The sequence below is a fragment of the Alternaria ethzedia genome (assembly GCF_023757985.1).
Source record: "Alternaria ethzedia strain BMP 0044 chromosome Unknown scaffold_47, whole genome shotgun sequence".
NCBI classification, from domain to species: domain Eukaryota; kingdom Fungi; phylum Ascomycota; class Dothideomycetes; order Pleosporales; family Pleosporaceae; genus Alternaria; species Alternaria ethzedia.
The window spans coordinates 70,926-84,526 of NW_026056240.1; the positions used below are offsets into that span (position 1 = coordinate 70,926).

The window sequence follows — 13,601 nt, forward strand, 5'->3', positions numbered from 1 at the left end:
CCACACTCCAACCACTCCGTACGCCTTCTCCTACTTACTTTCCAACGCAGATGCGCATGTCTATACTTCTGGTATATGTACATCGGCTACTCCAAATTCATTGACAATTCACGACATCCAGAACTTGGAACTCTATATAGATTGGATTGCTATAGCGTCGAGCGGTTTGAATAGTAGATAAAAGGGAGTTGGTGGTCGTGGTGTAGGTTTGGGTGTTGCCTAATCGGGCAAGTAGTAGAAAAGTGTGGATGATGGTGATCTCCCATGGGCGCACTGGGCGCGCTGGGAGTGAGATGGGAGCGACCTGGGCGAGCCGGGCGAGCCGGGCGTACTGGGCGGGTGGTGCGAACGGTGCGAATCTCGCGAACGCCGCGTCTTGAGCGAACCGCGCGAACATGGCAGACCTCGCGAACTGTGCAGACTGCGCGAATCTGGCGGCCTGCGCGACCACGGCGACGACAGCTACCCCAGCGAGCAGCGCAGCCAGGGCGGACATGGCAAGCCTCGCGTCGGCGACGACAAGGTCGAGCAGGGCGACCATGGCGCGCAGGAGCACGAAGACACCTCGCTAGAATCTACACCTGCTGGAAACCTTCCTAATCGGGTAATTTGAATGAGGTTTGCAGGGGATGGGAGGTTTGTTGTGCTGGAGGGTTGGGGTGAAATTCTTGGATCTAGTGTTCTGTATCTTTGAACGGATAGCCAACGTAATTGTAGAGGTAGTCGGAAGCTAGATTAGGTAGGTGTGGATAGTAGGTGTATATTGTCTACCAAGATGTCGCCGCGCCTACGACCTCCAGATACATCACCATCTACAGTCCTGATCAGGCAGGTTCTCTGTAGAGTGTGGATCACAGCAACTTTCACAACCCTCCTACCACCAGCACCGTTGTCGTCTGAGCCTGGTTCTCAGAGGGTTTAGATGTTGGTGTTGCGCGTTGTCTGACGTACAGGCCGAATTGGGTAGGTTATCAAAAGCCGTCGATTGCGCCGTCTGCAGAGTTACCACAGGCCCTCGTCGTCTGGACTTGCCAAGACAGCAAAAGGTCGCCCGCGCTAGAAATTGCAGTGCAGTCAAAATTCTTTCCTATAATGACCAACAACGTGGCCATAGCCCAGACTCTGCAAGCAGCCGCTTTCGTACGCACATCTGCCTTCCTGTCTGCTATCGCACGACAAGGCTGAGAGGCAGCCTCGTCGTTCTGACTGCTCGCCTGCGCTAGAGATTGCAGTGCACTACCAAAAAGGGTCGACAGCAACAATGCCGCCCTATCATCAGATTATGCAGACATCTGCCTTGCTGCCGAACAGAGCTAAGGACCAGCCTTGTTGTTCCACTTACTCTCCCATGCCAAAGATTGCAGTGCAGTCGGAAGTGCACCACATCTGCCGCTGGCCGCTCAGGGCACCCACTCGCTTACTCCTCTTCTACGCTAGAGATTGCAGTGCAGCAACCGGTTAACGAAAACAGGCTTGCATTAAACACAGCCTGCGCCGTCCTGCTACACGCCATCCTTCCAACCGCGTAAGCCCGGTCTCCAGCTTGAGCTTTACCTGTTCTCCAATGCGAAATATTACAATGCATCCGTAGGTAGGCGGCGTAAGGACATAGGTACCCACAACGTCGTCTATACACTCCATTCGTTTGCTTACTTCCTCTTCTAAGCTTGAGATTGCAGTGCACCGGCACTAGATCGAGCTGCATCCTCAATGACCTCAATATCTTTACTCCAATCGTTCAGTCACTGGCTCTTCTACGCCAATAATTGCAGTGCAGTTCTCGATTGAGACCATTTCCAAGGTTCCTTTGAACGGATAGCGCGATCGTGTGCTCACGTAAGGCTGGTCTTCAGCCTTGCAAGGTTCCCTCTAGCTACTCTTCTGCGCTAGAGATTGCAGTGCAGTGAGGCGGCGACGATAGAGTCGCGCGTCTTCCATACAGGTCACCCTTTCGCTTACCTCGTCTTTTTAGCTAGAAATTGCAGTGCACTCCGCAACGTGCATGGTCGGATACGATGTAGACTTGAGTTAAGCATAGGCTGCGCACCCTTCCACGTACGCACATCTTCCGTCCCATCGCGCAAGGCTCGTCTTCAGCCTTACTTCTACCTGCGCTTCTACGCTAGAGATTTCAGTGCAGCCGTAGCGGCGAATGTGCCCGAACATGGTCCAGACACCCTTCCCAGTCGCTGACTTCCTCTCCTACGCTAAGAGTTGCAGTACAGTGGGTAGGATGTTTCCTCACGCCGGGATCTAGACGACAACACAGCCAATAGCATATGCATCATCAGCAGCCTGCGTCCCTAGTTGCGAGTTCTGGACTGCGCACCCTTACTCCTACTTATCTCGTCTAGTTCCCTCACAAGGCTGAGATCCAGCCTCGCACGTTTCGTTCAATTGTTCTTCCGTGCTAAAGATTGCAGTGCAAACAGGATGGGGCCAAAACTGTCCAAGCGAAGGATCACATAAAATCTGCCGAGATTTCTCGTTGCTGACCAGCCACTAGGATGAGCATCGCCATACGGATAGTACAAAGTGTCGAACATCGTAACAAACTTCCAAGGACGCTGCCGAAAAAGCACTTCTACAACCAGGATAAACATATCAACGCATTCTCCAATATATATAAGTTAGAGATATAGCGGGCGCCGAACAAGTGTGCGTCGATGTTATACCTGGAGAGTAGAGCTGGCTTGGTCGATCACTCTTTGTCTACATCTTCAGCCTCATCATACCAGCTTTGTCATCTTACAGCGCGTTGGCGCTCGGAATTGCGGTGCACCCTCGCCTCTCCGGTTTTATCTTTCCTAGTATACACAGGCACGAGGCTCGCATGCACACAGCCACATAACTCTGCTCGTCCACGCTAAACATTGCAGTGCAATGGCCTTACACCCCCTGCGTTCAGGGGTATCTTTATACAGTGCCCCTCGAGACGCCGCTTTACTTTAAGACCGCTTACCCTTTCACATCAAACATTGCAGTGCATTTACCCGTCCGAGCTCCATCTTCATCTGTCACTCACAAGCCATGCACTGCACTCTCCGAAACAACGAGATCTGTAGTAGGCACACTCAACGCACAAGTTCTTCATGCAGTTCTTATTCTACCGTTAGAAATAGCCTGTCCCAGCTACACTGTTCATAGAGAATCATTGGACACATTAACTTTTACAACGCTACAACATATCCTATAATGTTCTCAAGGACAGTTTGCCAACGGTGACAAATGCAGTGCGGCTGTCAAACCTTCAGCCTTATCCTTTCAGCCTCGCCCTTCAGCTGCTCTTCAGCGCTAGAGATTGCAGTGCAGACGACGTAATTATCGAAGACATGTCCCCATTCTGTCGATGATGAAGCATCTGCTATTGGTCGTACCCCTGCTGTCCCTCATCCATTCAGCCTAGCGTGGAATCCGTAAGACTGCTCGTCCGCGCTAGGAATTGCAGTGCAGTTTAAGCTGAGGCCAGGCTGACCGCGAAAGCGCGGTATCCAACCACGTACAAGATCAGCCTTGTGTAAACCGCTCTTGGGCGCTAGAGATTGCAGTGCAAAGCGCTCGTTGATGAGCATCTTGGCAATGAAGTTTTCCGGTGAACAAACTTCAGGAGGACTCTTACTACTGGCCACATACCTACATGTCCTCGTGCGCACAGCCAATGATAGTCATACATCAGCTCGTCCGCGCTAGAGATTGCAGTGCAACTTTGGCTTGCAGCAGCTCGTCGCTACTGCTAGCCGTGGAGTGGACTCATATCCTCCCGTGCATACATCCTAGTCACATACCCTCTCGTCCAAGCTAAGGATTGCAGTGCACATGTATGCTTTGCGTCGACAAATTATGCCTTTGTCTTCTTCCTACACATTTTATGTCTACTCAACTTCCTATTCGCGCTAGAGATCGCAGTGCATGCTTAAGTGTCGTGTGTCGTCCAAGGTTGCCCATTCGATATCCATCCGTATACCACCACCAACACCACTAATAAAGTCTTCAGCTCATCAGCTCGTTCAGCTCAACCTCTCAGACCTTGTTCACCAGGAAAAATGGCAAGAAGATATTCATACTGACGTCAAAACGTAATCCATTATCACTACTAGTAGCCCTCCCTCCCATCATCACCTCTCCCTTCCCCCATCCACCTCACCATCTCTCCTCCCCTCCTCAGCCCTCAAATCCTCCCGACTCCCCTGTCCCCTAATCCCCCTCCAAAGCCCACTCAGCGTACTAAGCGCACTCAAACTCCTCCCTCTGCCAACCCTCCTCCCACCACCCGGCGTCCTCTGTCCAGCATTACCACCACCAGCACCATCCTCACCATTCGCACTATCCCTCGTCCGTCTTCTACTCAACGGCTCACCAACAACTAGACCCGCATCTCCACCTCCACCTCCACCCATCATACCATCTTCCCCCTGTCCCAATCCATCTCTATCTCTATCCCTCGCAGCCAACGCAAGCAAACTCTCCTTCCTCCTAACACTACCCCCCCGTTTCAAATCCTGAACCATAGTACTCAGACTCGTACTCAGCGGACTCGCCAGTAACGGACCCCCCGCAATACTATTCCTCGCACTTTGAACCCTATCACTGGTTCTCAATCTCCTGAGCCCCATACCCGATCCCGGCGTCGTGGGGACTTCATTCGACGATTTGCCCCGCGTAGGCGTGCTAGGTGGGGGGAGATGGGTGTCGGAGACTGAGACTAAGGGTGCGGGTGCGGCTTCAGAGGGGAGGACGGGGGTGGATGTGTGCCGGTTTAGGGGTGGGGTGCGGTGGGTGGGTTCGTTGGGGTGGGACCAGGGGTTTGCGACGAGGGAGGAGATTATGTCGGCGGTGGCGGGGCGGGTGGGGTTTGGTGGGGTGGAGGGGTCGGTGGGGGTGAATGTTATGTTTGGGGTTGAGGGGCGTGTGTCTTCTTCGGTTTCGTCGTGGTAGCGGCGTTGGACGGATGCGGGTGGGGAGAGTGCCCGTGTGGTTGAGGAACGGCGTGTACTTCCAGCGACCTCTTCGCTGGGCTCGTTGATGGCGTCTGTGTAGGTTTCGCCGGCGAGGTGGATGGCGTCTTCGGGCTCTGGGTCGTGGTCGGAATCTGAGTCCTCATGGTTTGATGGACGGCCGCTGGTGATGAGCCAGACGCCGAAGAAAGTCAAGGCGCATCCGCCGACGAATTTCCCAGCGTCTTCTCCTGAGGTTCGTTCGAAGTCGCGGTAGAGGACTGCAGATCCGCCGATGACGGCAAGTGTGAAGAGGACGAACTGGACGGGGATGACCTGCGTCGCGTCGAAGCGCTGGAGAGCTCGGTTGACGTATTTGATCTGCATTACTGCTGTGCCGACGAGGATGGCTACCAGGAGATAGAAAACGGGGAAGGTGATGGCGCGCCAAAGCGTGTATGAAAGTAGCGAAGCAACGCCTTTGGTAGACAACGCTGTGTATCCGCCTAGAAATCGTTAGTATTCATCTTCAGGCAAGATCATGCCAATGTCTGATACATACCAAACAACCCCACAAGTCCCAAATCAATCAAGATATTCTTCTCCCCATACCGATTACTCGCCACCATCAAGCACGCAATAACCCCCACCGTAATCCCTAGATACGTCTCAAATTCCCACCTTCTGATCAAATCCCAGATCTCTCCCGGGCCCAACTTGGGATTATTGTCATTCGCCGAAAGCACAACAGTAACCGCGCCCCCAACAGCAATAACAACACCCAGGGCGTCTCTCTTGCGAAAAGGCTCCTTGAGCATAAACGGCGCGATGATACAATTCGAGATAAGCGCAACGACACCAAGGGGCGAAACGATAGACGCAGGCGCGAATCCATATGCGAGGAAATTCCCCGCCTCGCCGATTGTCATGAGGATGATGCCGAACCACCAATACGGCGATTTGAGATACGACGTCTGCTTGAACACCTCCTGCTTGGCCGACTCAGCACTGTCTTCTCTTCCCACAGCCGGTCTCGTATCCCGTGGTATCAACGGATCGTTCTCGGACGCCTCGAAGATATCGTCTTCCTCGCCATTACTTCTCCGTCTCCGCTGCTCAACCATGCCCTCACTCCTCCTATGACTCAACCCCATCTTCTGCACCTCCTCTGCCAATCTCCCCGCATCGTCCATGCCCGCCTTCCGCCTCTTCCTCTGCCGTTCTTTCTCGTGGAATTCGCGGTCTAGCCGTATGTGCGCGTATCGCTGCATGTTTAGTGCGAACGAGATGAGCACGTTGCCTATTATGGCGGTGATGATGCCGATTAGACTGCTCCAGTTCTCTGTGTATCCGCCGCCGCCTCCTCCGCCTCCGTGGGCGTCTTTCGATATCCATGATAGCGCGGCGTAGGGTACGGACGTGGATGTGGGTATTAAGCTTTGTAGTGCTGTCGCTGGGCCTGCAGCGACGGGGTGGCTGGGTGGTATATGCATCGTTATCGCCGTGGGATAGGAATTCTCGAGGGAGCTCGTCGTCTAAGCGATAGCTGCGTCTGCGCGTCGTCACGTATCGCCGCTCGTCCTCGTGGAAGCTCGTTCGTCGGGGGGTGCTTCTTCTCCGTTCCCTCGGTTCTATTCGTTTCGTATCGTAGATTGCGACAAAGAAGCTATGTACAACGAAGGGCGTCCAACGAAGGCAGTAGTACAACGAAGGCACAAGAAATGGAGCAACAATAATTATATGCGACCAAGGATACAGGGCGGTGACAACATGTTGTTTTTGCCCAGAAGTTTCGGCGGTGCTACAGAGTCGCGGCCCGTCCGTGGCTGCAAAGTTGGGCTTGCTTGCTTGGGTGGTCGGCTTGGAGCTGGTGCCGTATGCCGCGCGACATTTTGCAGGGTTCACTGACGCTGGCCTGCGCTAGCCGTCACCGTGCATGGTGGATCCGTCGACTCCGGACGACGCACGAATATCACGGGGATGGATCTCATCAACATACTTGGGAAGTAGAGGTGTTCTTATTTGAACGCTCCTATCAGCTGCAGTACTTTCACCCCTGACACCACGAGGCAAACATGCGACAACCCTTCTTCTCGCGCTTCTGCAGCGCGATAAGCAAAAAGCGCCTCTGCTCCCTACACTGGTCAAACTGTAATCACCAACACTCGTCATAGAACGACCTCGAAACCGCAACACAAAAGTATCATGGAATTTTCATGAAAATACTCATTTTGAGATATAATGTACAATATCACACGAACTAGATGTCCATCTGGAATTAAGAACCCTCGTGCAGATACCATCTCGCCAGCCGAGGTGCGAATTGATACCCATTGACACTTGGCCTGATACGCCACCGATGAATGCAAACGCTATCCTTATGCTTTTTTAGAATCCGATATCGTGTCCTTCAGTCTGGTATGCTTCAAGCAAGAGACATCTGCGCCTCTCCGTTGGTGGCCTCTGCAACGCCATCGGCATCCTGCTCCATGCTCTCAGCGACCTCGTCAGGCTCAGCGGCAAGAAGTCTGATACGAGCTTCGACCGCCTCTTCGCCGACGACAGACTCTTCGACCTGCGCCTTGCGGATGAAGACAGTCTGCCAGCGCTTACCCCACGCCTTGATGAGCTCGACTTCCTCTTCGGTGAGCGAGCCATTGGAGGACTTCTCAATCAGAGTGTCAGCGGAACCCTCTGCGACACCACGCATCGAGTCTTCAATGTACTTGAACAGCTCGCGAGCGTTGTCACGGTCCTTGGCGAGGGTGGCTTCAACCATCTCGATCTGTTCTTGAGGAAGGCCCTTCTGGAGGCGGGCAGACGCGATCTGACGGTTGCGGTTGGTAACCTTGGCGACTGTGTTGCTAACCATCTCAAAGACCCAGCTCTCGGTCAGAGCTTCACCAGCTCCCATGTGGCTACCGAAAACCCACTGAACGACAGTCATCGGCGCAAGAATAGTATAGTTGAGCAGAATATCGATGATGCGGACCGCAACACCAGGCTGGTCTTTCCAGTACTCGACGACGCTTGCAACGATCTGGCGACGTGCGACCTCGTTCTGCGAGAGCTCCAGTAGCCTGTCCTTGCCGCGTTCAATGCAAGACAGAACGTGGGACAATGATTTCGCTCCCAGTCGGCAGATGGCGGTGACGAAGGCGTCAGTCGAAGGGACGAGGACTTCGGTAATGCCCTGTTCAAGAGCCTTCTCGTGAATGCTGTCGATAGTGACTTGGATCTCTTCGGCGGTAGCCTTCTTTCTGAGTTGGCTCAGGAGCATCTGACCTTCAGCAGCGTAGGGGGTTTCTGGGGTATTGTTAGCGGGATGGATTTTACATGCGGAGTATACATACGTTGGTTGTCGTATTTGAAGTCAGGGCTGTTGTCTGCATCTAGACGCTCAGGAATCATGGTGTGCATCGGCTCCGGCAGCGTTGATCGGATGCGCTTGGCAAAGGACAACCTTATCTCCTTGTCCAAAGTCGCAAGAATGAAAGCCTTCTTCGGGTGCAGGTTAGACAGCTCGAGATCCTCAAGCCTGAAGTTACGTTAGCGCGGATCCACAAGCAAAGAGAGATGAACATACCACTCAGTCCACCTCCATCGGAACTCGAAGTTGCTGAGATGGTGGGAGAACCAGTCGAGGAATCGGTAGCCTAGCTCGAGATCCATCATGGGCAGGTTCTTGTAGATGGTACGGATGGCACGTCCGAGAGACGGGGCAATAGCAGCAGGCGCGACCTTGCAGCACTGTGTGATGAGCGCATGGTAGTAGACGAGCTTGTGTTCCGCGCTAGGCAGCTTGAACAGTTGCGAGAAGATGGCATCGATGATCATATCTTCTGACTTGTACTGAATCTTGTCGCCAACCAGCTCACGGAACTTGTCGAAAGGTGAACCGCGCTTAGCGAAGATGTCGACGGACCAGTAGCAATCAACATCGACAAGGAACTTGGCCACCATTTCACGGTTGAAGTCGAGCTGGTTGATGGTGTCGACAATGGCATCCCGGACAAGGGATGAAGCAATGTCGGTGGTCTTGGGGACGGTGTCAACTTCCTGATCAGCGAACAGGGAGAAGTACGCCTCCGGGAAGACTGGTCGTGGGCCAGGGTTGACTGGTGACGGGATGGTGAAAGTCGGGAAGGCGTGAGTCTGAGGAGCCGTGGGCAGGGCGTCTTCTTCCTTGGCATCCGCCCTACGCAAAGCCTCGAGGTCGATGCGTGGAAGGCATCTCAGCTCGAAACCAGACTCGGCTTCAGCTGACAATTGTGCTTGAAGAAGGCCAATGACGCTGTGGTGGTCTACCGGCTTCGACTCGAAATCGCCGACGTAGGAGTGGATAAGGCTTTCAATTGGAACCGCATTGCTTGCCACGATACCGGTGTTCTTCAACAGTTGTTGCGCTTGTTCGTGGAAACGCTCTCCCCCAGCGACGATGGCGTAGGGAATGGTAAGAAGGATGATCTTGACGAGTTCTATACCGACAACCTAGCACTGTTAGTAAATATCCTACATCACTGCCTGAAGATCTCACATCGTTCTCGTTTGCACTCTGAAGGTCAACGACTGTATCGAAGAGTTGTCCCAGGAAGGTGAAGACGCCATCATCCTCATAGAGCGACTGCAGGCACGCGAAGAACCTCAGAAGCAACTTGAACTCTTTCCACTCGCCCGCATTCAGCGCCTCCTGTGCCCGGTCTCCGACGCGCTTCATGGCCTCGATGGTGATTTGTGGCTTGACATCGTTGGCGTAGTAGGCGACGGCTGCGACGAACGGGATCTTGAAGGGCTGCTCGATGATCCTAAGACAGTTAGTGAAAGTTGAATTGATGGGGGGATTGTCTCTGCTTACAGCTGTACCAAGACATCGAAGAAGTCGGAGCGGAGACGCTCATCGTCAAAGTGTTCTCCAAAGTATTTCGCGATCTCGATAGCCTCGTCCTGTGGGAGCTTGGTGGAGCTGGCAATGTTCAAAAGCAGTCGGCGCAGCTTGGGGAACGGCGGCTCTTCGTATCGGCGACGTGGGCCTCCATCATCGTTACGGCGGCGCTGGGGTCCGCGACGGTCATCACCGCGGTAATGGTTATCGTCATCTGCGCGACGCTGTTAGTACAGTGGAAATGCTAGATGCACAAGCCTGTCCATGGGGTAGGGAGGATATTCTCGGCCTCGATTTGATGCCCATCACAGCCACCGAATCAAAGAAGCTATCCAGCCCACCCATGCAGCTTACGCAATCGGTTGTAATAGGACATGTGCAGACTCACCATCACGGCGGCGCTTGTTGTTTCCTCGATAGTTTCCGCGATCGCGCCTGTCATCACGTCGGTCCTCGCGCCTATCGTCGCGTTCTTCTCTGACGTCTGCGTCCGCCATGGTTGCGACCAAGACTGCGCGTGCCTTCTCTTCTAACGTCTCCGGAGAATCTTCCCTCAGTTGCGACGGGATTCGTGTAGAGTTGGCGCCGAGGTCGTCGTGATCGTAATATACGGGCTGACGCGGGGGGTAAAAGTCGCCGTGTCGATGATTATACACACGGTTGTGGAATGGGGCGGTTCGGGTGCGATGTTGGCGGATGGTTCGCGATAGTGAATCGTCGAGTTGGCGCGGAAGTCGCACTGGAGCTTGCGCATCGAAAGGGTTAGCGGCATTTGCTCCCGTTCCAGGCGTATCTTGGCGCTCGGTCCATGCACTCTCGACGTCAACGTCCATTGCCAAATCATTGAGTGGTGAATTATCCCGAACGAGGTATTGCTGCGCTTCCTCATCAGTCAACTTTAGTAGGGCCATGCGATCTGCCGACATGAATGTGCAATCCATGTCTAGGTTATTGATATTGCTGCTTTGACCGTGATGTTGTTAACTGTTGGTTTGCACCTGACTACCTCTTGGATCAAAGATGGGACTGTAAAAGAGACAGACGTAAACGACAAGATGAAGACTCTATATACAGAACCAGCACGCATACTGAAGCTAGCAAGGTGAGTTTGTCAGTGAAGGTAGGCCATGTTCACCTGAAAACCCTACGATTATCTCCCGGTGAAGGCAAATGGTGATTGATACGGATCCAGATCGATCATCCCGACGTCTCAAACGAAGGTTTCAATGCACTGGCCGAAGTCTGGATGTTACGAACTCTGAAAAGAACCTGGAAAATCTCACAAAATATTTCACATCTCACAAGACCGAGAAACTGTAAACTGTGAAAGGAATCTCCGTTATAGAAAGTATGCTGAGAGGTGGGCGAATAGCAGGATAGTCATTGTCCATTGGACATTCGTTCCGCTGCAAATGCGCAGTGCCTCGCTCTAGTACTTGTCCGGAGCTAGCCATCCATTGACCAGCCCGTATGATCCCATCCTAGGGATAGCATTCCCAAGTTCATAAAAGCCTCATCGCCCGATGCGCAGCCCGCCGAACTCATCTTAACAGAAAGAAAACTCCCGCATGCAACCCAGGTGACGCATAGTAACCATTGTTGAAGCATCGGAATCGGATGAGCGAGACCCTTCCTTCGTATCCCATACTCAATACATCCCGAATTTTGCCCGTTCCTCATTTCCTTCATAGTTGCAACCTGCTGCACCCATTCGTCATCTCAAAGGGGATCGAAGGAACATCATTTGCCGTGCCGGTCCATTGATCATTTCGCGTAAACGGGGATGCCAACAGTCCCCAAAGAAAAGCAAGCCAGGTCATTCTTTGTAAAGGTGAATGTCGGTATCATTTCAGACGCGCTCATATAAAGCAGGAAAGGGTGTGCTCCTCGTAGTATACACCTGATAAAACCGACGCCCAATTGAGACTCCATTTTGCATCTCTCCGGACGGAAAAGCTTTGTGCTCCGGTCCAGAGAGGATCAGAAGCCGCCGCATGAATGAATGGTATCGTGTCGTGTGATAGCAGAGGGCTTAATCCAGCCTGGCTATCATCTGATCCCGCGTTAATGGCTTGAAGTTCGGCGATTCGAAGTCGAGGCCACGGGCGGCTAGTGTCGCGCGGATGTGCTGCGGTACCAGCTGGTTGTTGAGGTGAGGAGCGATGGACAATTCTGGAAACATTAGACTTTGCATCTCGTAGGGCTCGAAACAAACTTACCGTGGTGAGTGAAGTTGTACAGCTCAGGCATATCACGAGTGGCTCCGTTGGGGTGACGCGAGTCTGGGAGACGCGTGTTCGGGTCCCTCAGCTCGTCAAAGAAGGGGTGTACCATGGCATCGATGGCCGAAAGACGCTGAGTTGGCGTGTACTCGAGGAGTTTGGAGATCAAATCGATCGCGTTGGGATCAGCCTTCCGGAACACCTAGTCCATGTAAGTAAAAATCACGCGGCTACCGGGACGCATCGCTAAACATACCTTACTGAACGGGTGAGGCTTAATCTGGGGGAACTTGTGCTCCATGTAGTTCGGGTTCATGGTGCGGATCTGGTCGCGGGTGGGCGTTCCTAGAACCTTGATGATCTCCACCAGCTGGTCGATACCTGACTCTCCCGGGAACAATGGCTGTCCAAGCATGAGCTCCGCCATGACGCAACCCGTAGACCAGACATCTGCACAATATTAGCACGGGCTCCCGCTCATTACAGCACAACACATACCGATCTTGGTAGTGTAGTTTGTCGCTCCGAAAATCAGCTCAGGCGCACGGTAGTACCTGGAGCAGATGTACGAAACGTTGGGCTCGTTCTCGACCAAGATCTTGGCGCTTCCGAAATCGCACAGCTTCAGAACACCGGTTGAGGGGTCTAGCAGGAGGTTCTGGGGCTTGATGTCCCTGTGGCAGATACCCTGCGAGTGAATGTAGGCGAGCGAGCGGAAAAGCTGGTAGATGTACAGCTTGACTTCGAGGATGGGCATAACCGACTTCATCTTGTTGAAGTAGCGCGAAGCACGGTACACGGTCTCGGGAACGAACTCAAGCACGAGATTCAGGTACACCTCGTCTTTCTGTGGCTGAAACGGTTAGCTACACGAAATGCACGCACGCGCTTGCTTGCAGACACGTACCCGCTCGCCGTTGTTGTAGAAGAAGGCCTTGAGCTCGACAATGTTGGGATGTCGGACAATGCGCATAATCTGGAGTTCGCGGTTCTGCGGGGGTCAGCTGGGGCTGCATGTCATGATGGCGCGCAGACGCACCTTGAAGCGCTTGTCTTGCAGGACACGCTTGATGGCCGCATCTTCACCACTAGGCGACAGTTTGGTCTGGAAGACGACGCCGAAAGAGCCGTTGCCGACAATCTTGCACTGCGTGTATGCGAGGTCCTTGTAGTCGCCGGTCAGGCCGTCCTGGACCTTTTCGCGGATAACTTCTGCGGGCGGGTGAGCATGAGGCCAATTACGCGGCGGGATCACGGGGGGCACTTACCACCCATTCTTAGCGATGAGAAGGCCGATGGCCGGTTCTGGCTCATTGTTTGGTGTTATGCGTGTGGGAGGGGGTCCGGCAGCGCTGCGCGGATTGCTGGGGAACTGGAGGGCGGGCGGCAGGGGAGTTGAGTGTGGGCGAGGAGTGGTGTCGGGCGGGCTGAGGCGGAGCAGATAGGGTTGTAGGCGCGAGGTCGAGTGTCAAGAGGGCGTGGTCCCGCGTGCCGTCTGTGCAGTACCAGGTGACGCTTGTTGTGGCTGACGGAGCTAAGGAACAAGGAAGGCGCAGGTCGACC

At 53.6% G+C, this 13,601-nt stretch overlaps 3 protein-coding genes across 3 annotated transcripts; all 3 read right to left on the reverse strand.

Moving 5' to 3' along the window:
- Nucleotides 1-4,479: 4,479 nt before the first annotated feature.
- J4E87_010369 (uncharacterized protein) lies at nt 4,480-6,427 on the reverse strand (the record flags this gene model as incomplete). Its single annotated transcript, XM_049381943.1, has 3 exons — nt 4,480-4,499; nt 4,616-5,440; nt 5,497-6,427. 3 exons carry the CDS (start codon nt 6,425-6,427, stop codon nt 4,480-4,482), a joined length of 1,776 nt encoding a protein of 591 aa, XP_049228314.1.
- Nucleotides 6,428-7,359: 932 nt separating this feature from the next.
- J4E87_010370 (uncharacterized protein) lies at nt 7,360-10,757 on the reverse strand (the record flags this gene model as incomplete). Its single annotated transcript, XM_049381944.1, has 6 exons — nt 7,360-8,240; nt 8,288-8,472; nt 8,521-9,425; nt 9,472-9,739; nt 9,790-10,030; nt 10,205-10,757. 6 exons carry the CDS (start codon nt 10,755-10,757, stop codon nt 7,360-7,362), a joined length of 3,033 nt encoding a protein of 1,010 aa, XP_049228315.1.
- A 1,091-nt stretch (nt 10,758-11,848) lies between these two features.
- GSK1 (Glycogen synthase kinase 1) lies at nt 11,849-13,352 on the reverse strand (the record flags this gene model as incomplete). The annotated part of the gene is made up of 7 exons (XM_049381945.1): nt 11,849-11,988; nt 12,036-12,240; nt 12,295-12,488; nt 12,537-12,891; nt 12,946-13,029; nt 13,078-13,250; nt 13,307-13,352. 7 exons carry the CDS (start codon nt 13,350-13,352, stop codon nt 11,849-11,851), a joined length of 1,197 nt encoding a protein of 398 aa, XP_049228316.1.
- Nucleotides 13,353-13,601: the final 249 nt, after the last annotated feature.